General features: G+C 54.1%; 1 protein-coding gene and 1 long non-coding RNA gene across 3 annotated transcripts; both read left to right on the forward strand.

Moving 5' to 3' along the window:
* Window positions 1–6365: 6365 nt before the first annotated feature.
* BAG3 (BAG cochaperone 3) lies at window positions 6366–27984 on the forward strand. Of its 2 annotated transcripts, none has more exons than XM_036027392.1 (4): window positions 6366–6914; window positions 21717–22031; window positions 23426–23830; window positions 26634–27984. In XM_036027392.1, the coding sequence occupies exons 1-4, from the start codon at window positions 6729–6731 to the stop codon at window positions 27438–27440; spliced, it is 1713 nt and encodes a 570-aa protein (XP_035883285.1). In that variant the 5' UTR covers window positions 6366–6728; the 3' UTR covers window positions 27441–27984. The 2 variants fall into 2 exon arrangements, with proteins under 2 accessions (XP_035883285.1, XP_028369161.1); XM_028513360.2 differs by having other exon boundaries at window positions 6367–6914; window positions 26631–27984.
* On the forward strand, window positions 9610–20314 carry LOC118500921. The gene is made up of 3 exons (XR_004903505.1): window positions 9610–10736; window positions 11041–11051; window positions 20305–20314. It is a non-coding gene; the product is annotated as an uncharacterized LOC118500921 (long non-coding RNA).
* Window positions 27985–27990: the final 6 nt, after the last annotated feature.

Genomic DNA, 27990 nt, shown 5'->3' on the forward strand with positions numbered 1-27990 from the left:
ACAATGCATTTCTGTTTTTCTAAACCAACCAGCGTGTGGTACTTTGGGGCAGCAGCCCTAGCAAACTGAACCAGTATCCGCTGGTGTCTCTTGAATTCTGTGTTATGCATCTGTACTACCAGTTACAACGTTTTTCATCACAAATGTCCATTCCTCCCTGAAGCCTTCCCAGATTCCCCAGGCCGGTTTGATTGCTCCGTCTTTCGGGTTCTGAGAAGACTTTATTTCTGCAACAGCTCTCACCAGGTTGTAATATAACCCAACCCTTCACAGGGCCATTGTCTCCACAACAAGGGCCAAGATTACATAAATTCCCTTCATTGTTACAGTCCCCAAGCCTGGCCCCCCAGGGTTTGCCGGAGTGAATGAGCATGGGTTACTAGATATTTTTTACTCCCTTCCTCCATTTCTATCACTATTTATTGTTTTGGGGCTTAGTAAGCTATCAGTTGATTTATGTTTAGTCCCAGTGACATGACTGAAGCAGGACCTTAGGGTTTGGAGGACAGATGGAAGGGGAAAAAACACCATTTAAATACACATTTCAGAGTTTCATTTCAGCCCTGGCTGGTGTGGCTCAGTGGACTGAACACTCAACTGAGAACCAAAAGGTCGCTGGTTTAATTCGCAGTCAGGGCACTTGCCTGGGTTGTGGGCCAGGTCCCCAGCAGGGGGCGTGCGAGACACAGCCACACATTAATGTTTCTCTCTTTCTCCCTCCTTCCCCTGCTCTCTAGAAATAAATAAATAAAATCTTAAAAAGAAGAGTTTCATTTCAGATGAGTTGAGCCTTTGCAACTTTTCGGAGGAAATAGTTCCTTAAAAAGGAAGAGGGTTGATTTCCTGCTTGGTGGGGAGATGAGGAATGAAGAAAGTCTTCCTCTTTGAGCTCCTGTGTTTGATGGGGGGCAAATGGAAGAAACTGTCAATCATGCTCAGAGGGGTGGTTCTGGCTGTGGATTACACGGTGCCCTCTGTGTGGGTGACAAAGATGGAGAGTCGGACTGCCCTATTTTTTTCCTAGGCTGCATTAACAACGTACCACAAACTGGGGGGCCTTAAAACAACAGGAATTTGTTGTCTCAAGTCCTGGAGGCCAGAAGTTGGAAATCGAGGTGTCAGCAGGGCCATGTTCTTCTGCTGGGAGAATTTAGGAGAGGATCCATTCTTGCCTCTTCTGTCTTCTGTTTGCCGGCAATCCTTGGTTTGCAGACACATCACCCCAATCTCTGCCTCTGCCATCACATTCTCCCTGTGTGTCCAAATGTCCCTCTTTTTATAAGGACACCAGACACTGGATTAGGGCCCGACCTAATCCAGTATGACATCATCCTAACTTGATTACCTCTGCAAAGTAAGGTCGCATTCTGAGGTTCTGGGTAGATACAAATTTGGGGGGAAAATCATTCAACCCATTACTGCTGCTGAGCTAGAACTCACTGAGGACGGACAAGCAGCAAAGGGCAAGGAGCATTTAACCTTGTAGCTAAGTACAGGCTGCGGAATCAGACAGGCCTGGTTTCTAATCCTGGATCTACCTGCTGGTCAGCCGTGTGGACTTGCATAAGTTACTCAGCATCTAACCCTGTTTTCCCACCTGTGCAAAGGGCGCAGTGCCTCCTAGGGCTGCTGGGCTGAAACGAGCAAGATCAGGTTCTGGCATGCTTAGCCGGGGCCCTGACTTTTTTTTTTTAATTAGCTTTTAATGCCAGAGTCCCCCTTTCCACTACTCCTGCTATTCTTTCAGGAAAGAATGTAGACAGTTAATGAGCAAAACAGGATAGTTTATTATTAAGGGCCCTGAGGGCAGGCACAAGTTGTACCTGTCACAGGAGGTCAGAGAGCACAGGGTGGATGAACTTCACGTTTTAAAAATAAACCGATGCGAAGTTAGTGCTATAATCTGAAACTCTGCAGCTAAGCCGTATTTCTCTCACCCTCTCCCAGGGTGTATTTCTAGAGTCTATCACTGAGGCCTCCACAGCATAACCAGACCAGACATCTTCTGTCCCCCTCTCTGCTCTAACTCCCATTGAGGAGGCCGCTCCATCCCAATGCACTTGGCCATCAGGCCATTAGAGAGGGGCCATAGCGTCCATTCAGATGGACCTGGCCTCCCATTGTCTCGGCTGCCCACAGTGGAAGGGGTTGGGACAGGTTGGCTAGAGGGGCTGTGCATGGCTCTGTACGTTGATAACTGGTAACAGCCCAGAGACAAAGCAAAACTACTTGGGCTGATCTGCACGTTGCACAGATCTGGGAGGACCGGCTGTTCTCCTCCACCAGCTCCCGTGTTGCATTAGAAATGAATTAGATCATGTGGAGACTGAAATCATTTTCTTGGAGAACTTGCCGTTACAGTTGGGCTTGAGTCCCCTCTCTGCGACCTGTGCTGTGAGCCCGCCAGGCCTGTCCACACCACTGATGGGGCCGCCTGCCGTCTGCCACAGCACCTGCAGCCGCCCTGTTTCCCAGGCACTGAGAGGAGTTTGTGCACGCAGCTTCGTTTCTGAGTTGCAGCTTTTCCTTGGTGGCCAGTAGAACTAAGGTTTTTTTTAGAGAGAGGAGAAGAGAGGGGGAAAGAGAGGGAGAGAGAGCTCTGGCTGGCATAGCTCAGTGGATTGAGCGAGGGCTGCAAACCAGGTATCGCAGGTTTGATTCCCAGTCAGGGCACATGCCTGGGTTGCAGGTCATGGCTCCTAGCAACCGCATATTGATGTTTCTCTCTGTCTCTCTTCTTTCTCCCTTCCCTCTTTAAAAATAAATAAATAAAATCTTTTTAAAAACTATGGTAATTTAACATAAAAAAAGAGAGGGAGAGAAACACTGATGTGACAGAAGTACTTCAATCAGTGGCCTCGTGTACACACCCTGACTGGGGCCCAGATCTGCAGCCCAGGCGTGTGGCCTGACCAGGAATCCAACCAGTGACCTTTCGCTTTGCGGGACGATGCCCAGCCAACTGAGCCACACCCGTCAGGGCAATTCACATAGTATATTTATCGAGTGCCTGGTTAATAACATGGGCTCTAGAACCAGTGGCCTAAATTCAAATCCCACCTCTACAAATCATGAGTTTTGCGACACTGAGCAAATCACTTAGCGTCTCTAAACCTCGTTTCATTTGCAAAGGGAGACTCATACTGATACGTACCCATAAGGCTGCTGGCTGAGCAGATTGATCCAGGTTGGGGTCCTTGGGAAGCAGACTGTGAGACATAGTGAGCAAGCGGGACTTTATGAGGGAATTCTCTTAACAGCAAAGCCAGTAAACGGGAGAGCAGGAGCTGGGCGTGGGCAGAGGGGAAGTTGAGCGGCCCTGCAGTGCCAAAGAAAGCAGCAGCCAACCCCCAGAGGGCGCTCTGGAGCTGAGAGAGGAAGGAAGCCAGATCGGATCCAAAGGGCGGGCCATGGTGCCCCTCAGGAGGTCAATCAGGGAACTTTCCGTAAACTGAGCCAATCCCCAAACGACAACCGAGACTCGTTTCCTGCACTGCATCGAGCCTCTGGGAGAGCAAGTCCCTCACTCCTGAAACGGGATCTCGGCCCCCTCCACAAAGATTAAATAAGACAATCCACATAAAGCCCATAACACAGCACTTGGCATGCAGTAAGTGCTTAATAAATGCTAGCCATTACGATTGCTGTTGTTATAACTTGTTGACCAGGCACTGTGCCAGAGGCTGCGGACACAGTGGCGATTAGGATTCTTCGTCCGTTCTCAAGAAACTCAACCCGTAAGCTAATCAGACCCTCGAACAAGCAATGGCAAGTACTGCGCTTGATAGGGTGGCCCAGGATTTGTGTGGGGACATCAAGGAGGGGTGCGAGATCCAAACTAGGAAGGTGAAGGAGAGTGATGCTGCAGGTGATGCCTGGAGTGAAGAGGAGGCGGCCAGGCAAAGGCCGTGGGAAGCACGGTGGTGGGGGGGTGGGCAGACGGAGGAAGCAGTGTGTGCAGACAAGAGAAAGCACAGTACATGCATGACACAGTTCAGTAGAGCCAGCACGGAGCGTGCACCAGGGAGCGAGGAGGAAGGGTCTTTGCACACCAGGCCAAGGAGTGTGGACTCGGACATAGAGGGGGTCAGTGGGGAGCCATTAAAGCATTTTAACCAGAGAGAGGACAATAAATTCACGGAATGCCCATTTGTGCTTGAAAACATCAATCAGCTGCCATGTCAGCAATGGATGGGACCTGCACAAGGTTAGAGGCTGTTGGCAGGTCCAAATGAGAGCTAAGGGTGACATGGACAAGGCTGGTGGCACTGAAGGAAGAGAGAGCACAGTGTCAAAAATACTGAGGAAGTAGATAGAATCTGCAGACCTGGTGATGATGGGATGGTAACAGAAAAACAGAAATACAGGGTGGTGTTTAGGTTTCTGATCTGGGAAAATGAATTCCGGGAGGCCTGGTATCTTAGTCCAATCGGGCCGCTGTGACGGCATACCACGCTGGGTGGCTGAGGAACAACAGAGATGTATTCCTCACAGTTCCGGAGGCTGGGAAGTCCGAGATCAAGACACCAGTAGATTCCGCGTCTGCTGAGGTCCGCACATCCCAGGTCATAGTTGGCTGTCTCCCCACTCTGTCCTCACGTGGTAGAAGGGGTGAGGAAGCTCTCTGAGGTGTTTTTATAGGGCGCTGCTCCCATTTGTTAGGGCTCAGCCTTCATGACGTAATCACCTCCTAAAGGCCCCACCTCCAAGCGCATCACATTAGGGAACAGGTTTCAACATACAAATGTTGAGGGTACACAAACATGCAGTCTACTGAACTTGGGAAATGTGTATCCTAAGACCTAGAGAGGAAAAAAACCCTACTAAGGACAGACATACTCCTCCTTAGTCGGCATGGCTCAGTGGAGCTTCTTCCAGCCAGCTCTCCAAGGCTTTAATGCTACATGTTAGACAAACCCATTAGAAACTCCCAGGGGAGCACGACTCTCAGAATCTCAGAAGCAGCTATATTAATCCCAGAGGAACCTACTTCCTCCTTGCTTTTGTCTTGTAGGGCAGGGAGGCCCCACAAAGAATGCTCCCGGGGCTGTAGTTGTACTGGAAAGCAAAGAAGATAGAAATAAAAAATTCACTTCAGATTCAGTCTTTGGTAAACATCAATATTTATTGAGTTTGGACTCCTGGCCCAGTCCTGTGCTCAGGGCTTTAGATATAAGGGAGAATAAGATAGATACTGACCAGTGACCTCCAGGGTCCATCTCCTTCAATAGTAATACTTCTTATGGTAAATCAGTGCACTACACTAATTTATACAACAGTCTCTTGTGGGTTTGGTGGCCTGAGTCAGTCCCTGAGGCTCAACCACCTCTGTGTTTTTGCAAAACTGTTTTCGGACTTCAGAGCTGATTAGACCTGTGTTAGCGGGAATCATGCCACCGGAAATGATGGGCAGGCCTCTTTAGCATTTGCTCCAAAAGCAGTAATTTGAGGGCTGGAAGAGACAAGAGGTGTTGTCTCTGAGGCTTCCAACGTAGTCTCTGAATTTGAGTTGGAAAACTGAGTCCAGTTATCAGTCCAAGGCAACTTCTCAAATGTTCCCGGGTTAAGGGAATGAGCCCGCATGCCTAAGGATCTGAAAGGGAACCTCCCCAAACATTCTCCCTCTGAGGGCACATTCTCCCCCCCCCCCCCCCCCCCCCCAGAATTGGCTGCTTGGTTGAGGTTACAAGCGCAACCACCAAACACGAATTTTTCATTTCAATTTGGTTCTTACTTCCCAAAGGGAGGTCAAGATTTAAGACAGCAGGAACCAACCTCTGGCGTGAAAATGACCCAAACCCAAAAGAATGTAAAACCCTTACAGTCGCTTGCTGCAATGGTAGTTTCTATATTTGAGACACAAGGTTCAGGAGTGCAAAACCACGCGCTGATGCAATCCTGCACTCTCTTCAGGTTTCGAAAGGAAGGCAGGTGAATTTCCATCCGCACTTCCATTTTCTCCCTGGGCTCTTTGTGTCAGATCAACATTCCAGAGCCCTTTGGAGAAAAACAAAGTGATTAAAACGTAACCGAGAGACGCCAGTATTCCGAGAATCAGTACAGGAGGGAGCAAAGGCGGTAAGGGCTGGGCGAAACTAGTTTAAAACCAGCGTCTCGAAAGGCTAAAAACGAGTTTGTTTTTACACGAAAGAGCCGCAGCAGGCACTCCACGCGCGGACTCCAGTCCCGGGCATACCCGCGCGGCTCCCGAGAAAACGGACCGAGCCTGGAAACCGAAACCGGTCTCGGACACCGAGACCACGCCCGCGGGCACAGGCGGATCTCGCGGGTGCACCGCGGCCCCCACCCCCACCGCGGCGCCCGGGGAGGAGGCGCGCGGGCCCAGGCCCCGCCCCGCCGGGCCACGATTATAGCCGATGACTCAGGGCGGAGCTCCGCTTCCAACCCGCGCCGCCGCCAACTTCTCTGGATGGGACCAGAAGTTTCTAGCCGGCCAGTTGCTACCTCCCTTTATCTGCTCCTTTCCCCTTTGGCAGCGAGGAGGCTATTTCCAGACACTTCCACCCCTCTCGGGCCACGTCACCCCCTCCTTTAATTCATAAAGGTGCCCGGCGCCGGCTTCCCGGACACGTCGGCGGCGCGCACGGCTCCTGCTCCGGCCGCGGCCCGCCAGCGACTCAGCGCCTTGAGGCCCCGCACCCCGAGACCCCGCACCCCGCGACTCCGCGCCCCGCCGGCCTCCCGTCCGGGCCGACCCCCGAGCCAGCATGAGCGCTGCCACCCACTCGCCGATGGTGCAGACGGCGTCCGGCAACGGCGCCGGCGACCGCGACCCCCTGCCCCCCGGCTGGGAGATCAAGATCGACCCGCAGACCGGCTGGCCGTTCTTCGTGGATCACAACAGCCGCACCACGACGTGGAACGATCCACGCGTGCCCCCTGAGGGCCCTAAGGTGAGTCTGGCCCCTCTCTCGACGGCGAGCGGCGGGGCAGGGTATTGGGCGGGGGAGGGGGGCAGCTGGACTGGGCCGGAATGCAGAGACACGAGACGCCGGGTGCCCGCAGCACCCTGCTCCCCTGCCCCGGAGGTCGGTGAAGGCCACCTGGGGCGCATGGACCTCCGGGCGGCGCCAGCTCCCGGGGGTCGGCCTGTTGCGCCCTTACAAGCCCCCACTCGGGGCCGCCGGGGGCTTCTAGGGGTAAACCCGGGAAGCGTGACCCTTGCGGTGGCGCCAGGTCCCATTCACCAGCTGGATTCGAAGGGCCGAGAGCTGGGTGGCTGGAGCTGGCCTGGGCTGCGCGAGGGACAGCCGGCCTGGTCAGCACCCGAGGCCCGGGCCAGTCCCGGTCGCAGCCGGGCTTCCCAAAGGCAAGATCCTGGTTTCATTGCGCTGAGCACTGTTCGGCCGGCGCCAGGGGGGCATTGGTAAGCTTGGGTGGTGGTCCCTGGAGCTTCACCTCCCACCCACCGTTCCACAACTTGGTTGAGGCGTCCGTTGACTTTACTACCCTGTCTCAGGCAGAGTGACTCAGGAGACTCATGTAAATGCATTTTTTTCTTTCCATTTTACACTTGGAATTAAAGTTGTATTGTTTGAAACTGTTTCCCATGGCAATCTCTTCTAGCATGACTTGTTAAAAAACAAGATTACCTTCTTCCAGGCGTTTCGGAACTACAGATGTGAGACTGCCTATGGTTGGCCATTGCCTGACCACACTGCCTCACACTGGCGAGAAGGAGAAAAAGGTTTAAATGGCAGGCATTCCCTTCCTTGTTATGGTATTCAAGTATCTAGGACTTGTTTTTAATGCACAAATAATTGAGTAGTAATACTTTTGTGAATACAGAAGTATGCTTCACTTACATATATGTAAGGATATATACTTAACCCTTAGGAGCATGAGATTTGAAAATAAAAAATGTGAAATGAGTCCACTGATTTTAAAAATGACAACTCATTGTACAATTATTGCAATTTTCTATAAATTTGAGCCTTTTCAAAAGGAAGTATTCTTATAGGGTAGCTGTTCATGTCTTTTAGGCAAAATGAAAATAAAAGGGGGAAAGAGGCCCTGGCTGGGTAGCTCAGTTGGTTAGGGCATCCTCTTCATAGGCCAAGGTTGCAGGTTCGATCCCAGGTCAGGACACATACTAAGAAGCAGCTAATGAATCCATAAATAAACGGAACAACAAATTGATGTCTCTTTCTCTCTCAAATCAATTTTAGAAAAGCCGTAAGGAACTAGTCAGCTATTTTTGAAGACATAAACATTCACAAACTTAAATATGTTATTATTTTAGAAGGTAGATTTATATTATCCACCTTCATATTTTGAACTTTTTTCTTTAAATTATTGATAAAACTCTGGTGCGGGATCGTGAGACATGGAGCATTCAGCCACTTCCATTTATAAGAAATTAATGATATATTTATTTCTGAGAGTTGTGCAAGCAGCCGGAGTTAGTACAAGAGACATAACGACACGTTTGTGTGTATCTGTTCAGTCCATTATTGGGGGAGACCATTATTGGCCCATCTCAGGCCAGCCCTGCTACTGCAACCTGTGTGGATGTAGATCTTTAGTGTGGTTTGAAAAAAAAAATCATTTTGAGGCTTCCTTCCTGTCGAGTCAGGGACCGTCAGCAGCTGCTGGCACCTTCTGTTGTGAGCGAAGGTCAAGTTTGAACATATCCCCTGGGAGCGTGGTAGCCGACTCCGCCGATTGCCAGCGCTTTGTTTTCAGTACAAAACTCACCCGGCCAGTCGAGATCCCTGTGTGCCCATCCAGTGGGTGGGTGGGTGGGTGGGTTAGACTGTGGTTTCATAAAGGCGGAAAAAAAAACAGGTTGGATCACTATTATTCTCAAAACAAATAGAAAATAAGAGCAACTACATCAGAAATCTGACGCTGGAAAAGCTCATTTGAAAATTCAAGTCAGAATTTTTGACTGAAAGGCCCTTAGAGAACTTTTAGTCCAGCCTCTTTATTATACGGAGAAGCTCAGGGAGTTCGAGTGTGTTCCAGAGGTCAGTCAGCTGGTACGGAGAGCAAAGAGAGAACCACACCCAAAAGTCGTAAGAAGAGGCAGTATATCTGTTGAGGAGCAGGTGGAAGCATCTTGAATTTTTATGAAACCGTGAAGTACATGGGCTGGAATGCTTGATTATTTTTGTGTCCTCCCGGCCACCAAGTATTGGGTGGCTGATTTCTGTGCTGTGATTTTACTTGGATGTTGGTGGCTGGTTGTGATCACTCCAGAAAAGAATTCTTGTTACCAAATTAATTATTGGAGATTTGTTAGTACGGCACCAACACATAAGGCAGAAACTAATGTTCAGTTCATTAGCTCTTTGGGCTTCCTTGCTTTCAAACCTGTGCTTTGATATACCGAGAATATTGGGGTGACTAATGCAGTTTCACTTCTATGAATTACATCCGTCTCCAGGCTAAATACAATAAAGATTTTATTTATTTATTTTTAGAGAGGGAAGGGAAGGACATAGAGAGAGAGAGAAACATCAAAGTGCGGTTGCTGGGGGTGGTGGCCTGCAACCCAGGCATGTACCCTGACTGGGAATCAAACCTGCGACACTGTGGTTCACAGCCCGCGCTCAATCCACTGAGCTACGCCAGCCAGGGCAGAAACTGGTTTCTTAATGCATAATGAGAAAAGGCTCTGGCACAAAACAAAGGGCAGTTTCAGAGGTCCTGGGCCAAGAGGAGCCTCCGTGCATCCTTACCTTCAAAGGGGATGCTGTCCATCAATCAAGAGGTATTCACCGAGCAGGAACGACCGAGAAAGCCCTCTTTGGGGGAAGGCAGCTTCCGTGTGTTTTACAGTTTAACCATGTTGCTAAAGGAATGGCTTTCATTTGGTCTTACACTCAGTTTTCTCACAGTGGATCCTCCCACATTCCCCTGAAGTGGAGAGCGTGACTCTCTATCTCTGTTTTCATGGGGGCGGGGGAGGGGGGCGGCCAGTGGAAACAAGTGCCTTGCCCTTCAGTGCAGAGGCAGGCCTGCTGGGGGCAAGGACCTTGGGCTTTACCCAGCTCCACTCGGAGCGAACCTCCCTCCCCGCTTGTAGTCTTCCCGGGTGTCGATTTTCCGCACACACGGGCTTCCCACTAATCTCCTGGCAAGTTCCTACCAGCCCAGGCCCCTTCCCTGGCAGAGCGGCTGGGGTTGGCTTTGGAGGCAGGAGGTGACGGTTCCCTCGCAGTCCCCCTTCTGGGCTCTCCTCACCGAATAAACAGAGGCCGGCCACCTTGGAGCAGGTCGCTGTATTGCTACGTCGCAACCTCCGGGGACCGTGCTCTCTCCAGGAGCAGGGTTTCTCTAGCTCTCCGGATCTCAGAGGTCACCAGCGTGGGTTCCAGGCCTGGCAGTCTCTGGGGAAGCCTTTTAAGAACACGGACCGCCAGCTGCATCACCCTCTACCCCTGCCCCCCTCCATCCACTCCCCGTGTTGAATCCGAATCGCTCAGGGGAGGGTCCAGAAATCGGTCACTCAAAAAAAAAAAAAAACCTTCCTGATGATTCTTGACTCCGCCAGATTGGCATTTGGAGGCACTGAGTGGCAGTGGTCTCACTGGTGGGGAAGAAGGGTGGCAGGTCGTGACTCAGAGTACAGTGCGCCTGCGTGTCGGCCCTGGAGTCCCTCACGGGACACCTGCTTACTGTGTGACCTGCAGAGGCTTTGTCGGAGCTCCCAGTTTCCTTGGTGAGACTCCCCAGTACCTGGCTTCTGGGGGTGCGACTGTGGGGGTGGTGTGGCAGGCCCCAGGGCCCTCCTGCACCCCAGGAAGAGGTGAGCCGGCATTCTCTTCCTGTCTCGCCCTCCCAGCAGAAGCTCGCCATAATAATTCGACAGAGCATGCTCGGCCCTGGGAGAGAGAGGTAGAAACATCCTTTCAGAGGGCATTGGCAATGTTCTGAGCTATGATTTGCGGTAGGGACACCCATGTATTCTGCTTCAGGTTCGGCAGGGCCTCCTGGTTTTTCTTGAAGGTGAGGTCGTTTTGCTCTCTGAGGATCGATTGCCAGCTCTTGTGCTTCTTGGAAGGGTCAGAGCAGCCAGGAAGGGAGTGGCTGTTCTCTCCTTTGCATGTCCAGCACGTTGCGGTTACCAAGAAGCAGACTCCTTTGCGGCTGGTGAACAGTGATTGGTGGGGGGTGGTACGGTGGATAAAGAGCATGGCTAGACGTCTCAGCAGTCCAGCCCATCCGGGCCTTCCTTTTCCCCCTCTGGAGAACGTTCTGTGTCTGGCTAATGCAGGGACTGAACATCACTTGTCCCCTGTTCCGTCAAGCAGATGGGCCCTTGACACAGGCAGGGTCGGCGCACGGCAACTGCAGGTGCGTGACGTTAGCCAGGCCCGGGAAGGCTTAGCTGCTGGCTGCTGCTGGGGCTGGTTGTGAGTCAGAAAGCTTCGCCCCCCCCACCCCCGGGAGTCTTGATGCCGTCCTCCTTTCTAGAATGACACACGGTTGCCTTCTAGAAACCACTCTATGTGTTTATCATTTCCTATGGATGGTTTAAAATTATCGGATGTTTATCATCAAAAATGGGAGACCACGCACAATCCAAACCCACTCTTTCTCCTTCACATTTTTTAACACTGCTTTTCAGGATTTAAGACACCTGACAGAGAAAAGGTGGGGGCAGAAGATAGAGGTTTTGCTTGTTGGGAACCTCTGAGGACCCTCTGGTGCTGGTGAAACCCGGAGAAACCTCCGTCCTCCCTGCCAGGACCTCTCCAGCCCTTGCTGGCCCCCATCGCCCCTGAGGCAGGTCTGCACCCTGGGGCTGGCCTTGGCCTCAGCTCTCAGACTCACAGCTGGGCTTCGGGAGCTCAGCTCCAGGTGCCGACCTTGGGCAGATGTGGATGTTAACCTCCCCCCACCCCCGGCCTTGGCATTGTGCCAAGTGATCCGGGTGAGCTGTCTGGGGTTATTAAGTCTTCACATCATACTCCTGTGAAGATTTCTTGGGGGGAGGGGCTTGGCAGCTCTTCAGGAAGCCAAGCAGTTTGCAAACACTTACTCAGAGAGTGTCTTTAGGAAGAAATGAACCCAATATTTTTTTGTCAATGTATTTACACATACGTGCCAGACACTTGTGGTGCTTTTACAAACCTTGTGTCTTTAAATCCTCAAAGCAGCTCTCTAGAATGGAAACATTCAGGGGCATTGTCTCCATGAGAAAATAGTGTTGGGGAGGTGGTGTGCCTGAGGACTGTCCGCTGTGACAAAACAGAAAGGCTGTTGTGGCCAGTGACCGACTCCCACCCGGCTGCAGCCAGCAAGGGGTGACAGACAGATTGGCCCCTGGTGTGCCTTCCTGAAAGTTTTGTCACACTCAGAGTTCAGCAGGCACGGCCCCACGGACAAACAGCCCGAGCATACCTCTGTACAGCGGATGAGCAACGTGGGCTCATTTCCTGAGCCTGGGTCCGAGCTTAGGAGATGGGCCCAAGTCTTCCTTCCCTCATTCATCCCATCCCAAATTTCCTGAGCGCCTGCTCTCTGTAAGTCACCGTGTGGGTGCCACGCAGAGGACACTCACGCCCCCTTCAGTGCCATTCCCCACGACACATTGCCTACATCTCTCGGGTTAGGAGGCAGGCCGTCCCTGCTCTGGACTCCACGTCACTTTAGTTTGAATCTTTCCTCCAAGAGGTGGCACTTGCTGCTTCATCTTTGGGCCGCGTCCCTGTGTGTGGGGGGATAGTTCCAGAGGCAGAGGGTGCGTCTGTCTCTTTTCTCTGCCTCTCCGGGCCTGGCAGGGTCTGCAGGCTCCGTAAAGGTAACGATGCAGTGATCCTGCGTGGAGAAGAGTAAAACACGGGCCCGGGCCCGGAGCGGGCAGGCTGCCTAGAGAAAAGGGGCCCTCCCAGAAGCGCAGACCACGTGTGTGTGTCTCAGGAAGCCCCTCTGTTGGTTCCCCAGCGCCGCAGTGTTGTCCTGGGCTCCCAGATGCCCCCTAAGAGCAGGGCCCCTTTCATCTCATTTCTGAATGGCCTTTTATCCACTGACGGCAGAGGTTCATTCTTATCCTCTGGGGAAGGTCTTTTTTTGTCCCCACCAATGACACAGCATCTTGGAGCAGGCCTGCTCGAGAGGCTGGTGGCAGACAGTAGCCAGACTCCCTAACCCACGGCTGCACGGAGAGCCTCTCGGCGCTGTGGCAGGAGGGTTTTTTTTTTTTTCTTTTGTAATTGTCCCTTGTGGCTGTCAGTAAGATCAGACACTGCGGAGTGAGCTGCTTATCCACTGTCAGTTCAGAAAAGCCCAGGACTGCAGACTGCTCACGGCCCGCCCGTGTCAGGAGCCTGACCCAAGAGCTCCCAGCACAGAGCGGTGGCCCTGGTGACTGAGGTGAGACTGTCCTCTGCAGACTCCTTCGATCGGGCGGAAGAACAAACATCTCCCATTTCGAAATAACTTCCTCGGTGTCCGTGGAGTGGAACGGTGGTAGTTTCTCCCCAGTTATTTTAGATTCTTCTTGGACACTGAGTGACCAGAAGCCCATGCCCATGCAGGAGAGAAGGCAGCCACTTCCTTTTTTGGACCGTGCAGACTAGTCCTGCGGGTCCTGAGTGTCCGAGCGAGGCCGGCTCTGCTGCCCGGTTGGAACTGTGGGGACTCAGAAGCCAGCCGAGTGCCCACACTCTCTCTGCCTTGCCTCAGCCAGGCGGTGACTCAGCACCAGCGCCGGCTCCCTGACCCAGAGTGCACTTGAACTGAATGTTCCAGGTCTGAGCCTCAGCCCGGCTCGCCTGGGCAAAATGAAGGGCTTTTTCTCTTCCTGCGTTATACGCTGGGAGGATGAAGGCTCTGAAGACATCAGCCACAAAAAGCATATGGGTGTGGCAGGGGCAGTGTCAAGTTAACACATCCTGGCCTTGGCGTCAGGTTCTGGTGATCTTTGATAAACCACTCTCCCTCCCAGAGCCTCAGTCGCCCCTTCTGTGAAATGGGCACACAGCAGTACCCATCCAGCAGGCGGTGAGGATCGTGGCGGGTGGCACATGGAAGGTGCTGATTATCCCCCTTGGGTCACTTTAACTGACTATCCCTCAACCAGTGTCCACGCGTCCTCAGCACCCTTCCTGGAATGTTCCTGTGCCCCTCATGAGGGTAGGGCATAGCTGGGCAGTAGCGCAAGGATACAGCACGGGAGGGGGCGCACAAAGGCTGTGGGGCTTTCTGGAGCCACAGCCAGACCTGCAGCCACAGCCCCGGCAGCCTGTGGACTCATTCCTGACCGCCCCTTCTCCCCACCCCTGGCCCCACCCTGCCCATCTGTGCACTGGCCTAAGGACTAGCCAGGCAGGAACTAGGTGCCAGTCGGTATTGGGGGAGAAACTGAGTCACATTAGCCTGGGGGCGGCCATCTGCACAGCTGCTCTGGACCCAGCTCTAAGGAGCAGAAATGTCACGGTGCAGAAGGAGAAGGAGGGTTCTCTAATCGTCACTGCCCTTTTTGGGGAGTGTGGCTGTTGGGGAGGAATGCCTTGAGCAGCTGCGTAGGGTGGGGAGGAGAGTCCCCCAGGAATTCCCCCAAGGTGGTCACCGTCAGTCAGAAGGATTCTCTGAGCCACGGCTGACGAATTACAGGCTTTCTCTTTGGGGAAACTGTGTTTTATACAGAGACGCGTGTCTAGTGAAGCCCTGTGCCCTGATACCAACAGACACTTGCGTGGCTGGCTCCCAGCAGGTGGAAGAGCCCGTTGATTGGCTAGTATGGGAGAAGTGCTCCAGAAGCCCGTGGAAATGTACCAGGAGGAGGTTGCTTAATCTAACTTTAGACAGTGTGCTTCCTGGTGTGGAAATTTCAGGTACTTTTCCATCTCTGATTCTGGCTTTAGATGATTCAAGAAGGTGCTCCAACTCTTTCTGTTTTCTGAAGGGAAGGTCGTTAGTTTTTTCATTTCCCCGTACCCGTGAGTTTAGGAGCTGAGAGTTTCCTGACCAGAGTTCTCAGCCTGGTTCTGCGTGACCTTGGGCCACATCCCCATGGAACCCTGGAGGAAGACTCCAGGGGGTGGGAGGCCGGGGAAGCCGGGTGCTGACTCTGAGCCCCAAGTACTCCCTGAAGCAGGGGAGCACACAGCTGTAGGTGCTGGTGCCAGGCCTGGAAATCACTCCCCTGGTGGGGGGATGCACTGAGGAGTTTGGGGGGGCACCAGCCGACCCTCTGCTGCCAGGCAGATCCTCCTGAGTCCCAGCCTGGCCTGGCTGGGTCCTGAGCGTGTGCGCCACGGACCACAGTCACTGCAGGCTGGGTGTGCATTCTCAGCAGTGACTTTGTCCCCGGTGCAGGCCCGTCCAGGGCAGCTGGCTGGGGCCTGTTGTGGGGAGGGGGAGTTTAGGGCTCCTGCGCCTGGAGTTGTTTTTGGCTGTGTTTGCTTCCAGGTTGTGAGACGTTAGATACAGTTCTCGGCAGAGAGGATGGTGTCCTTGCTCGTCAGTGCCCTTAAGACTCAGCGGTAGGGGCTCTGAACTCTTAACAGTCTCATTACCAACGTGATGAGACCGCCGAGGGATTAGGCTCTGCAAACAACAGGTCCGGCCCACGGTGGCTCAGCAGAGCGGGGTCCATCAGCCACTGTGGAAAGGAGAAACGTGATGGTGTAGGGCACGGAACAGTTCGGCATTTACAAAGACTTCCTTGTGCCTCATCTCATTTAAATCTTGTCCAAATCCCTGGTAGATGTGGGGATTTTTACAGCTGGGGAAACTGAGTCTGTAGTAGCAAGGAGTCCTGTCTGAGGGTGCACAGCTGGCGAGCAGCAGCAGGCGGGGCCAGAGCCCAGGGGGATGACTGGAAGACCGGGGCTCCTGCTGGGTTGTCCTGCTTGTGGGCACAGCTGTGCAGGGCAGCGGAGTTGAGTTGCATGGCAGTGAGTTGCCAGTAGAAGCTCATAGCGACATCCGTCTCATGAGTCCTGGGACAAGATGCGTGTGTTTTAATAACGCGTACCAGCTAAACGCTGCCGCCTGCTGTGACTGGATTGCGTATGGAGTTTGTGGCCAGCACAGACTCGTGTCTCAGCAGGTGCGCTGTAAGTGAACTTGAGTGGGTGTGGCCTTCGCTTATTATTCAGAATTTGCCCAGAACGTGCCCGGAACGGGGCTGGGCCATGGGAGAGACCCTTGATCACAATCCAGTGGGCACTGAAGGAATTCAGAGTTTGGCGGTGGGCATGCAAATGACTGTTTATGCATCGAATGGGCAGTGACACTTCATTCATTTCTATGGCCCGCGATACCTGTGGCGAGTTCTGGCAGGCTGTTGAGGTTCAGCTCTCTGCCTGCGCTCTAGAAGGAAGCTTGCCTTCTGTTTGGTTTCCCGCCGGCGAGAGGTGCCCCAAGCCGCTTGATTTTGATCTGTGTCCTAGACACGTGGGGGGGGCTGTCCAGGATTCTTGTTTCCCTCCATCTTTTTCTCTTCGTCGGAGAAGTTTTGAAGTGTCGTTAATAAAAGTCAACACCTGACCGGTGTGTGAAGGCTCTTCCGGCCTAAAAACCCAGTTATTAGAGCCAGTGCCCTACTTCAGACTACAGAGCCGCCGGCCGACTCCAGGGGAGCCCCCAGAGTTCCCTTGTGGCCACTGCTGCCTCCGTTTCGACCACACTAGTGGGAGCTGTGGTGTCTCCGTTTCGACCACACTGGTGGGAGCTGTGGTGTATGCACCAGGGCGCTGAGGTTGGGGGCTTTTAGTGAGGCCAATTTTTAGGGTTCAGGGTCTCGCTCTTTGTGCATGCAGGGAACCAACGGTGGATGGGTTGAGGCTGTCCCCAAAGGAGCTGAGGCCATGCACGTGCGACACCTCAGCCCAGCGGTTAGCATACTCCTCGCAAGTCCCCAAGAACAGTCATGGAGGGGGGGTGAGCAGCTTCCCCCTCTTCATTTGGTAGGGGCCCCTGGAGATCAGGCAGTTAGGAGGAGGGTCCTCTTTAGCTTTCTGTGGCATCTCCTTCTCCTTGTTTTTTGAGCTTCAGGTAGGTGCTTGGAGCTAGAAGGGCCCTCGGGAGTCAGAGGCCCCAGAGCCTGTGAGAGCTGAAAGGAACTTCATGAGATCAGTGTTTCTCAGTCTCGTCCAGCTGGCTGCGCCACCCTTCCGTTGAATCGGACTGTGTTAGGGCTGGGCTCAGCATCTGCGTTGTTCCTGCGTTTCCTGGGTGCTCCTCAAGCCCCCTGGAGGCTGAGGACCGCTGCTTTCCAGAACATCTGGGCCTCCCCTTCGCTTTACAGCCGAGGAAACCAAGGTCCAGGCAGGGGATGTGAGCTGCTTACGCAGCACAAGTATTTAGGGGCGAGCTAGGGTTAGGACCAACTGCAGCCTCCCTCCGTGTCTCCTCGCTGGGCCGTACGTGGCACTGATGTTGTGATCAAAAACAGGAAATGACGTTTGGGTGTGTTGTTAATAAGCAGACAAGGTGTGTGTAAACCCAAGGGCTCACCCAAGCTCAGAGCCTGACCCCAGGCCTATTAGTAATAACATCTTGTACTCAGTAGGGCAGACTTTGGCTCATCTGGGGTAATTTTTCCTGCTTTTTATCCTGGGTGTCTCACGGAGTTGTGTGACGCTCTCTGGGGCACGCCCCAGAGGATTTTGCTGTGTGCATAGACAAAGAAGAATTAAACGGTTTGTTATACACATTCATGCGGTGAGACGAGCAGTGACGTCCGGATGCTGGCTAGCTCCAAACTGGGTTTGCATATGTGTGTTGTGTTCCTTGTCTCTGGCCACAGATAAGGGTCGTGGACTGAGCTGCACTGGAAAATAATTCCTGTGATGTCATCATTACCCCTTACTACAGGCAGGTCCTGAAGCGACAAGGATCAGCCCTCATCTGACTGTCCCTATCATGTGATCGTGTCCCGTCCCTATCACGTGACCACACGGAATAACCCTAAGGGGGTGAAATCCCCATTGAAATCAGAAGGGGGCAGACAGATTGTGAATCTTCTGTACAAGCTTCTGGTGTAACCAGTAGGCTTCTTCTGAACTTGCGTTTGAACTTGAGAATAATTCTTTTTTTTTTTTTTTTTTAAGATTTTACTTATTTACTTTTAGAGAGAGGGGAAGGGAGGGAGAGGAACATCAATGTGTGAGAGATACATTGATCAGTTGCCTCTCACACGCCCCCAGCTGGGGACCTGGCCAGTGCCCTGACTGGGAATCGAACTGGCGACCCCGTGGTTCCCAGGCCAGCACTTGATCCACTGAGCCACACCAGCCAGGGCCAATTTGTATGAAACTGAAGAGACATCTAAATCATATTTTACAACTTCTTTCATTAAAACAAAATTGTATCTGCCTTTACTGTGATTATGATAAAAAAAAACCCATGGAAGATAGAAAAGGGCAATTTAATTCCCTCTTTTGGGTGTGATTTTAGGTAGACGCCAGAGCACTTGGCGTTGCCTGGGCTCTAACAATGGAGGAGAAACAAGGTGGCGCCTGCATTCCTGGTGCAGACCCTGTTGTGGTGGGCGTCTCATTTTTGGTTTAAATCACTCATCCGTGCGGAAGCGTTCAGCTGTCTGCCCTGCAAAACTGATGTGGGGTTTACTAATTTACCTAAAGCAGTGTCCTTCTGAACAAACACGCGCCCGAGTGGGAGGGGAGCCGCTGCCTTTTAGACGGGAGGCCCACGAAGAGAGGTGTGGTTTTTTATCAGACGGACAGATGGGGCACTCATGCACCCGGAACCAGGAGCGCCAGCTCCTGGCCTGCAGGACGAGCAGCCCCCAGGCCGCCCGCAGCCCTCCTGCCCCCCCACGCCCCTCCCGTGCCAGGGGACAGCCCCATTTTCAGTCAGCGCCAGGCTCAGCACTCAGGTCTGGGCCCCAGCCTTGCCCTCACTTCCTTGCTCTTGTTTCCCCGATGTGTCCTGGTTTCTCCTCTCGGCGCCACCAAGACACCTTGGAGCGGCGTCTCGTCCACAGCTCATAGGACAGTGGACGTGGGGTCTCCCTTGCAGCTCAGCCCTCTGGGCCTCCGTCCTCCTTCAGCTCAGCACTTACCTTCAAAGGCCATCACCCCCTTCCCCACTGAGACTCTGACACCCCACCCCTGCCTGTGGTGACCACGTGCTTTCCCCCACTGACCTCAGAGTGGCACTTCTTCAGAGACCCGGGAAGTCAGTCGTCTCTGCTGTCACAGTCCCTTGGGCAGGCAGAGGGACGCCCTCCCTCTGCTTCCTTCCCTTTTCTCCAGCACTGAGCACAAAGTGTGTTCGGTGAGATGCATTCAACACACAGCTCTTGGCAGGCTGGCTGCAGTGCCCTTGCGGGGAGCCAAGCCTCAGCCAGGCCCGTCTGAGGCTCGTGGGCCCGGGAAGGCTGTGCGTGGGGGGCACAGCCAGCCCTCGGCTGTGCGGGGATGGTAGGCTCGGCATCTGTGAGAACCGACGGTGTGGGTGGGCTGTGGCAGGGAGTAGGCACCGTGGGGGTCCCAGAGAAGTGCAAGATTGGATAGTTTTGTACACAGGTGCACACCCATGTACCACTGCTCAGAAGAAGATAGAGTACCTTTCTGTTCCCCTAGAAGGTTCTTTCTAGACCCTCCCCCGCCCTTCTCATTTCCTCCGGGGCGGCCACCATTCTGACGCCAGTCACCAGGGGTAACTTCTTCCGTTTCGCTTCCTTCCACACTTTGGGGTCCGAGTGGCATCAACAGGCCTGTTTCAGGAGGAAACACACATGTGTTTCGGCTTCCTGGGCATCCCCCGTGGCTGCTCTCGTGAAACCTCACAGCAGTCCTGGCGTGGGGGTTGCTGGCTCCACTCTCTGGGCGAGGGGAGTAGGCTCACAGAGGTTAAGAGCATTGCCCAGAACCGTTACTAATGGGGGTCAGAATGAGCTTGCAGCCTGTCTAGGAGAGTCCTGTCCTGGCTGGAAAAGCCCGTGCATTTCCCCACCTGTGGGGCCCCCCACTTGTTCCATGCCGCCTTGAGCTGTCTTGGATGAACCCCTAGCCGGCAGGGATGGTGCCTACCAGTTTGATCACTCCCTAGTACCCAGCACATTTGCCAGGAGGCAGTCCGTGGGCTTGCTGACTGCTCAGCTCCGTGGGGTGTTCGGGTGGCGGGAGGCTTTCGTGGTGGCCTGGAGGGAGCTGGGCCCCTGGGCAGCCAGCAGAGACCCCACCCCCCAGACTTGTCCAGGCCCTGGATTGAGCCTGGAGGAAGGGTGCCCAGGAAGGGGATAAAAATGCCCGGGCAGCGTGTAAGGAGTGAGCACCAAGGAGCACAGGGTTTCTCGGCCACTTCTTGCTGCCTCCCCTCGGTGCCTGTCTCCCGGCAGGAATTCGGTTTTGAGAGTGAGGCCTGGACCCGCTCCCTGCTCTTGGGTGACCTGAGGGCTGGGCAGGCTAAAATAATGCAGCCGCCCTGAGCACGTGGGTCTTCTAATCTGAGAGTGCCTGTGAGTCGGCGTCCCCAAGGACACGGCGACACCCTTGGCTCTCCTGCGCGCTGGAGGCCCTCTGGGCTGGGGCTCAGCGGGAGCGGAGCAGTGGGAGAGTTTGAAAGGGCTCAACTCCGCGGCCAGCTGCCTGGTGCGCACAGATAGAGAAGCATGGCAGGATTCTAGTGGTGCGTCACCCAAAATACGCATCAGCCCTCGGCTTCCCTTAACTGGTGACCGAGTTGTCCCGGTGGGAATTATATGCCCCGCAAGCTCCTAGAGTCTTGGCCTTTGGCGTCTGTTCACAGTTCAGAGATGCGCCCTCAAGCAGGGGTGGCCCCTTCTCAATCGCCAACCCACGTGGGTGCGTGGGAGTGGCACAAATCCACAGCCCCCCCCCCCCCCCCCGGCTGAAAGGACTCTCTAACACTCAGGAGACGGCTGGGACCGAAAGCCTGGGGGCTCCCCGGCGGCTTCGGTTGCCCAGCCTCTGCCCGGTGAGAATGACAGTGCCCGGTGAGTGGCTGGCCAGCCTTGTCATCCGAAACGAGATCTCTCTCCGTGGTACATCTGGAACTTGGCCTTCACAAGGGCCCCAAAATAGCCAGGCCGCTGCAGGGAGAACTTCATCAGGGGACGTGGAAGGACCCTGACGGCCCCTCGCCAAGCGGTCTCTTGTCTGTGGGCACCGGAAATACGGCACATTTAATCCCGGGGTTTTATTCTCTTCCTGGGCTCCCGTTTCGTCCCTTTGTATCTCCCCCTCTTTGCAGCTCGTTCTGAAAATATTCCAGAGGAGGAGGAGGCCTCCCCGTGGTGCCCCATCTTTGCAAAGGCCTGTGTTTGGGGCCAGCACCCCTCTGGACTGTTAGGAGACGGGAGGACTTTTGAGGAAGCACAGAAGCCGGCTATAGTTTTTCCGAGTTGGAATCGAATCCTCCTCGCGTCTCCTGATCTGGGTCCCTGAGGGTTTGGGAGACAGACAGTGGCTGTCCTGTGTACCATGCTGCCTGGTCGTTACCCAGGAAAGAAGCCGGTCTTACCGGTGTGGGAAACGGAGCCTCCTTTGTGCTCAGCAGACACCCCGGCCCGTCTGATTTCCCTCGATGCCTCTAATTCTGAAACTGCCAGCCCGATCACAGCCTCTGTGTGTAGGGGTGGGGTGGGGGTATGGGCTGGGGTGCTCCCTGTGCTCAGCTGCGCTGACCTATGCGGAGGGGCCCAGGATCATTCTGGAAGGTGGGAACACTCAGCACCATGCTTTTTCCTCTTCACAGGGGTTTCCTTCCCAGTTTCCAACCTGCCTGTGTTTCCCTTTTTGCTTTAGGAAACTCCGTCCTCTGCAAACGGCCCTTCCCGGGAGGGCTCCAGGCCGCTGCCCGCCAGGGAAGGCCACGCCGTGTACCCCCAGCTCCGACCAGGCTACATTCCCATTCCGGTCCTCCACGAAGGCGCCGAGGGCCGGCAGCCGCACCCAGTCTTTGCCTCTCCTCCGCTCGGGACGCAGCGATTCCGCACCGAGGCGGCCCCGAGGCCTCAGTCACCTCTGCCGGGTGTGGCGGAAACCACCCAGCCGGATAAACCGAGCGGACAGGCGGCAGCAACTGTGGCAGCCCAGCCCCCGGCCTCCCACAGACCTGAGGTAAGGAGAGGCCTGGCTCTTGGGCCCGTGGGTGCACCCTGGGAGCTGGTGTGCTGCTGAGGCTGGCCCCGGGCTCTGTGGGCGCCCTGGGCCTCGCACCCGACAAAGTGCGGGGCACCGGGGCCTGGCCTGCAGCGTGAGAGGTCACCCAGCAAAGACAGCTTGACAGCCCACGTTGTCCACCAGTGTTTCACAGGTGTGTGTTTTTCAGGTGGGCAGGGACCGTGGCTCATTTTTGTAGCTCAGGGATTGCAGCGCAGAAGGGGTGAAGAGCTTGGTCCAGATGCATGAAGGAGAAGCATCGCCTGTCACTGGGATGAGAGCCCGGCCTCCCGACTCCTGATCTGATGCTCCTTATTTCACTGGGCTCTCTGGTTCAGCACAGAGATGCTGTGCATTAGTTAGGTTAAGTTCGCTGTTCACGGAGAGGCATCGGCTGCTTGGAGCTACATTGATGTGACAGCGAGACAGCATAGCTGCCCTCACGGTGTCCCGCAGTTTAAACGGAACTCCAGAATCAGGCGTCCGGAAGGCAGCGGTTTTGTGATAGGGTTTTAAACCCAAAGGCAATATTGTGTACAGATGTCAAAGAATAATTCTTAATCCGGTACTCAGCCGAGATTGGAGGGCCAGGGGAGACCCGAGCAGGGTTCCTGAGCGTTCAGTCCTCTTGTTTTTCCTGTCTGCAGACCGGCCCGCGGTGTCCACAGGCTCAGTTCTGGAGCAGAAGTTCTCGCTCCCTGTCCGCACCCGGGCCCGGGACGCCTCCCCCCGCTCTAGGCGGCATGCCTGGCTTCACTGTCTCCTTGGGGGCACACCAGGAGGCTCTTGGCATTTTTTTATAGAAGCATACCCATACTTACAATGTTTTTATTGTAAAAATCAAACATGACACATCCATCAGGAAAATTGTAGTACATCTGAGCTAGCCAGGACCCTTAGAAGCCAGCTGCAGACAGGGCCTGGCCGACCTTGGGCCACACGGGACCCTGAGTTCTCTGTGGACTAGCAGGAAAAGGGTTAAGCACAAAGGAAATGAAGTGACATAGAATAACAGATACAGTGTGTTGAGCACTTCTTGTTCGTGGCACTTGTGCTGAGGCACGTGCAGATAGATCACTGAAACTTCAAGCCATCCCAGGGAGGACGCCCGACAGGGTAGCCTTTCCTGTATTGTAGACGAGGCTCAGGCAGCTATTGAGCTGGTAAGAATTTGAACCTAGGCCTCTGGACTGCACGGCTCCCAGTCCTAACACTACAGTTTGGGGAACAGAAAGGCTTGCAGGGGGAGGTCCTGTTAAACCTGTTCTCCTGATCAGGCGCCTAACAGGGACGGTCGGAGTGCCAGGCGGAGGTCCCTCATGGAGCCACGCCTCCGCCCTTGTGTCTTGCAGCGATCCCAGTCTCCAGCTGCCTCGGACTGCTCATCCTCGTCCTCCACCGCCAGCCTGCCCTCCTCCTCCGGCAGGAGCAGCCTGGGCAGCCACCAGCTGCCCCGGGGCTACATCCCCATTCCTGTGATCCACGAGCAGAATGTCACCCGGCCGGCAGCCCAGCCCTCCTTCCACCAAGCCCAGAAGACCCACTACCCAGCTCAGCAGGGCGAATACCAGGCCTACCAGCCCGTGTTCCACAAGATCCAGGGGGATGACTGGGAGCCCCGGCCCGTGCGGGCAGCATCCCCGTTCCTGTCGTCTGTCCGGGGCGCGTCCAGCCGGGAGAGCTCTCCGGGCAGAAGCGGCACACCAGTGCACTCCCCGTTGCCCCAGCGTGTGCACACCGTGGTGGACAGACCTCAGGTATGAGAGCTGGTGTCGCCAGACTAATGGTGGCGGCATCCGTTCAGGAGCAAGGAGCTCTGTGCAAGGGTTCTGGGTTCCCCGTCAGCCCTCCCTAGGTTGTTACAGACACGTGACTAGAGGAGAGTAATTCCTGGAAACGGCTGGTCATCCACAGACGTGCAGGACGGGGGCTGGCTGTAAACCCTCAGTACGTTCGACAGCCTTCGCTCATCTTTCAGTGCAACTGCAATAGGGGCAGGCTCCACCCACCGCGGCGGGAAACGGCTGGGCAGAACGCAGCATCACTCACGCACCTGGGCCCAGGTGACTTAGTGTGCATCTTTCAGGGCCCTGCGAAGCCCCGTCCACACCCCAGCCATAGCCTCGTCTCCGGTCTTCTAGGCAGCTTGCCTCCTTCCTCACCGGTGCTCCTCCTCCACGCTACAAACCCATTCTGTCATTCCCATCTCCATGTCTTGGCTTGTGCTGAACCCGCTCCCTGAAATGCCTTCACCATCCAGTTCCCCCCATCCTGCAGGGGACACACCAGTCTTGCCCCTGTGAAGCCCACTCCCCTTTCTCCCGGCACCTCGTGAGTGCCTCACGGTTCAGCGTGCGATCACTCTGTGCATTTCAGAAGGGTGTGTTTTTTCTCTTCCACTCATCTCTGCGTTTGGCAGCAGGGACCGGGCTTTACACCGGTCTCCTCCTCCGCAGTGGAGGACCATGCTGCCTGGCTGACGAGTGGGCCGTGTGAGTGGGTGGGAATGCCTTCCGGTCGGGTGAAAATCCCAGGCGCAGCCCACTCACCCTCCAGTGGACAGGGTGGGCCCGGGTTCCCAGAGGAAGCGGTCATGGAGCTTCAGCGGCTTGTGCCTTGGCAGCAGGGCGTCCAGCAGCCCCAGGCCGCCTCTGGCTGCAGCTAGCGCAGTTGAAAGAATTCTCTGCCACAGTCTCTAGGAGGAAGTCCCCCTGTAAACAAATGCACGAGGGTCTTTTTACCTCCAATGGTGGCACTGTCCAGAGCCCTGTAACAGAGCACCCTCCTCTTATTATTACGATTTTTTTTGTTTTTTGTTTATAAATTAACATCAACCTTACCAAGGACTTTTAAGAATCATACAAAAAAGTCCATTATACCCTTCACCCAAATTTACTGTCAACATTTTCCTATGTTTGCTGTGTCATCTCTTCTCTCTGTATCACCTGCGTGTCTCCGTTGTTTGAGATTTACTGGCAGATGCCATGTCCCTTTACCCGGACTAGTTCAGTAAATATTTTTCCAAGGGAAAGGCCTCCTCCTCCTCAACCACAGTAGACTTCCAGAATCGGGAAATGCAGCATGCCTGCACACAGGCATCCAACACACAGTCCGTCCTCGGGTTTCCTCCGTAGGCACCTCCCCCGCCCCTGGATCTAACCCAGGGCCGAGAGCACCGCGCGGGGACGTCACTTCCCTTCAGTCTGTCACAGTCTGAAATAGTCCCTCGGCGGCCTTTCTTTGCTTTCGTGACCTTGACACTCTGGAAAGTGTAGCCATAAGGCAGCCCCTTCTTAAGTGTTGCTAAGATCACTTCCTACCTAGCCGTTGTTTTAAAACCCAAAGAGGGGGCATGTGGCTGGTTCGTGAGCGGTGGGGGCCAAGCGGAGGACCCCACTGGGTGGGCGGAGGAGATCCGGTGGGAAAGGGGGTCGCTGGCATCCGGACAGCGAGGTGCCCACCAGCTCCTGACTCGGGCTCCGTAGTTCAGGACAAGAGGTGCTCCTTTGCAGAGCGAGAGCTTTTTCCGCCTCCTGTCTTTCCCAGATGTTCCCCATAAACAGTAAAATGGTACCTAACCCTCTTTCTGTTCCCCTTCACCTTGTCTGTGAGCGGTGGCCTCCCTTTTAAAGCTTGTTCAAAGATCCCTGTTTGGAGACCTGTAAGGATTTGAGCTAACCAAACATGATAGTGAAATTTGGTACTTTAGATTGGGAACACTTTAGCAATAATGTAGTCCGCTTCTTATTTTCCAGTGGGTGAAATGGGCGTGTGGAAGATGTTTGAGGGGGTTTAGATACTCACCTAAATGTGGAAGAGACAAGATATTTTGGTTTTGAGCATAGCTTATTTTAAAAAACATATGGCTCTGACTTACAGTCACATTAAACTAGAGAGAAGCGCAGGCCGTGCAGCCAGAAGTTAGTGCAGAGGTGCGCAGCCGAGCGTGAGTTCGGCCCAGGCGTGCCAGCAGAGTTCTCGCCGGGGTAACTATTTTAGGCACCTTGCTTCTTGAAAAACATGCCAGTCTGGGCAGAAACCATTAGGCTGTCCCATGTTTAAAAAAATGTGTAACTTTTCTGACACAGGAGATGGGGAGGTCACACCCTGAACACGGGGACTGTCCACGCAGGGTGCGGGAGGGACAGGTGGCGGTTACTCTTCCACGGCTGCTTCGCCTTCGAGTCTGAGTCACTCAGGACCCTGCTTTGAGCTGGACTCACTCAGCGGTCAGCATGAGTTTTTAGTGTTTACATGTTTGAAAATTATTTTGGTTTTCTGTTTATTGCATGAAGAATCCAGTGAGAGGTATTGGGTAAAGGCTCAATAGACCAACGTGACCACAGAAGCATGACCAATGGTTTGGTCACACACACGCGTAATACATTTTTATTAGGTGACAGCTGTTGCTGCCTTTGAAAATCTCTGTGCTGTTACACTTTTTTTTAAAGAGGCCATTTCTCAGTTTTTCTAACCAGTACTGTACTAGCTATAAACATCGTCCTGTGACTCTCAGCCAGGTATTAAAAATATCTCTGTGTCCTTGCCTCTTCTCAGCAGCCCGTGACCCATCGAGAATCTTCGCTTGGTCCCCAGCCTGAGAGCAAACCAGGCCCAGCTGGACCAGATGTCCTGCCTGGACACATCCCAATTCAAGTGATCCGAAAGGAGGTGGATTCTCAACCTGTTTCCCAGAAGCCCCCGCCTCCCTCTGAGAAGGTAGAAGTGAAAGTTTCCTCGGCTCCGGTCCCCGGCCCTTCTCCCAGCCCTGCCCCTTCTGCCTCCCCCTCGGCCCCCAAGAATGTGGCAGCGGAAGAGAGGGCAGCCCCCAGCCCTGCCCCAGCGGAAGCCACACCCCAAAAGCCGGCAGAAGCCGAGGCACCCCCAAAACATCCAGGTGTGCTGAAAGTGGAAGCCATCCTGGAGAGGGTGCAGGGCCTGGAACAGGCTGTGGACAACTTTGAAGGGAAGAAGACAGATAAAAAGTACCTGATGATAGAAGAGTATTTGACCAAAGAGCTGCTGGCCCTGGATTCGGTAGACCCCGAAGGACGAGCTGACGTCCGTCAGGCCAGGAGAGATGGCGTCAGGAAGGTTCAGACCATCCTGGAAAAACTTGAACAGAAAGCAATAGATGTCCCAGGTCAAGTCCAGGTTTACGAACTCCAGCCCAGCTCCCTTGAAAGCCATCAGCCACTGCAGGAAATCATGGGTGCCGTGGCAGCAGACGACGGTAAGAAAAGTGCCGGAAACGGAGAAGACCCCAAAACTGAAACCCAGCAGCCAGAAGCCAAAGCGGCAGCCGCTCCAAACCCCGGCAGCACGACAGATGCGGCTGGTGGCCCAGCAGCCCCGCAGTCTCAGTGAAAAGCAGGCTCAGAGACTGGGAACTGATTGTGTGCATTAGGGAATTCTAAATCGCATGCATTTCAGGGACTCGAGATCAGTCGGTTTTTACTCTTCATAGCCGCTTGGTATGCAGCAACCTGGGTGGAGGCAAAACAGCAAAAGGGCTAAAAGGAAAATGATGCTTTTCTTCAGTATTCTTACTCTGTACAATAAAGAAGTCGCTTGTTGCAGAAGTTGAACCACACCGCTTGTTGTTTCGGGGCCCTCCCTCCGCAAGGGCACCACATGCTAGCCGTGGTTGTGAGCTGTCTTCCTGTAGCTCTGGACTGGAGTTTTGTGGGGGTGGGAGGGTAGACAAGGAGTCGATTTCTCATCACATAAATATCAAACCCATTTTCCAGAGATGTTGCCATTTTAATGAGGTGATTTCCTTCATCTCAGAGCTCAAATACCTAACTTTAGATAGAATAAAATGTGTAAGGAGCCATAGGAATCTCTGTATGTTGGATGACTTCAATGCTACATTTTAAAAAAGGAAAATAAAGGAATAACGCGACTCAGAGTCTTT

Source organism: Phyllostomus discolor, chromosome 5 (genome assembly GCF_004126475.2).
Source record: "Phyllostomus discolor isolate MPI-MPIP mPhyDis1 chromosome 5, mPhyDis1.pri.v3, whole genome shotgun sequence".
Classification (NCBI taxonomy): Eukaryota; Metazoa; Chordata; class Mammalia; order Chiroptera; family Phyllostomidae; genus Phyllostomus; species Phyllostomus discolor.

Coding starts and splice junctions, on each gene's coding strand:
- BAG3 (XM_028513360.2), top strand. CDS start 6,729: ATGAGCGCTGCCACCCACTCGCCGATGGTGCAGACGGCGTCCGGCAAC. Junction 6,915..21,716: donor TGCCCCCTGAGGGCCCTAAG/GTGAGTCTGGCC, acceptor TTTTTGCTTTAG/GAAACTCCGTCCTCTGCAAA. Junction 23,831..26,630: donor CCGTGGTGGACAGACCTCAG/GTATGAGAGCTG, acceptor GCCTCTTCTCAG/CAGCCCGTGACCCATCGAGA.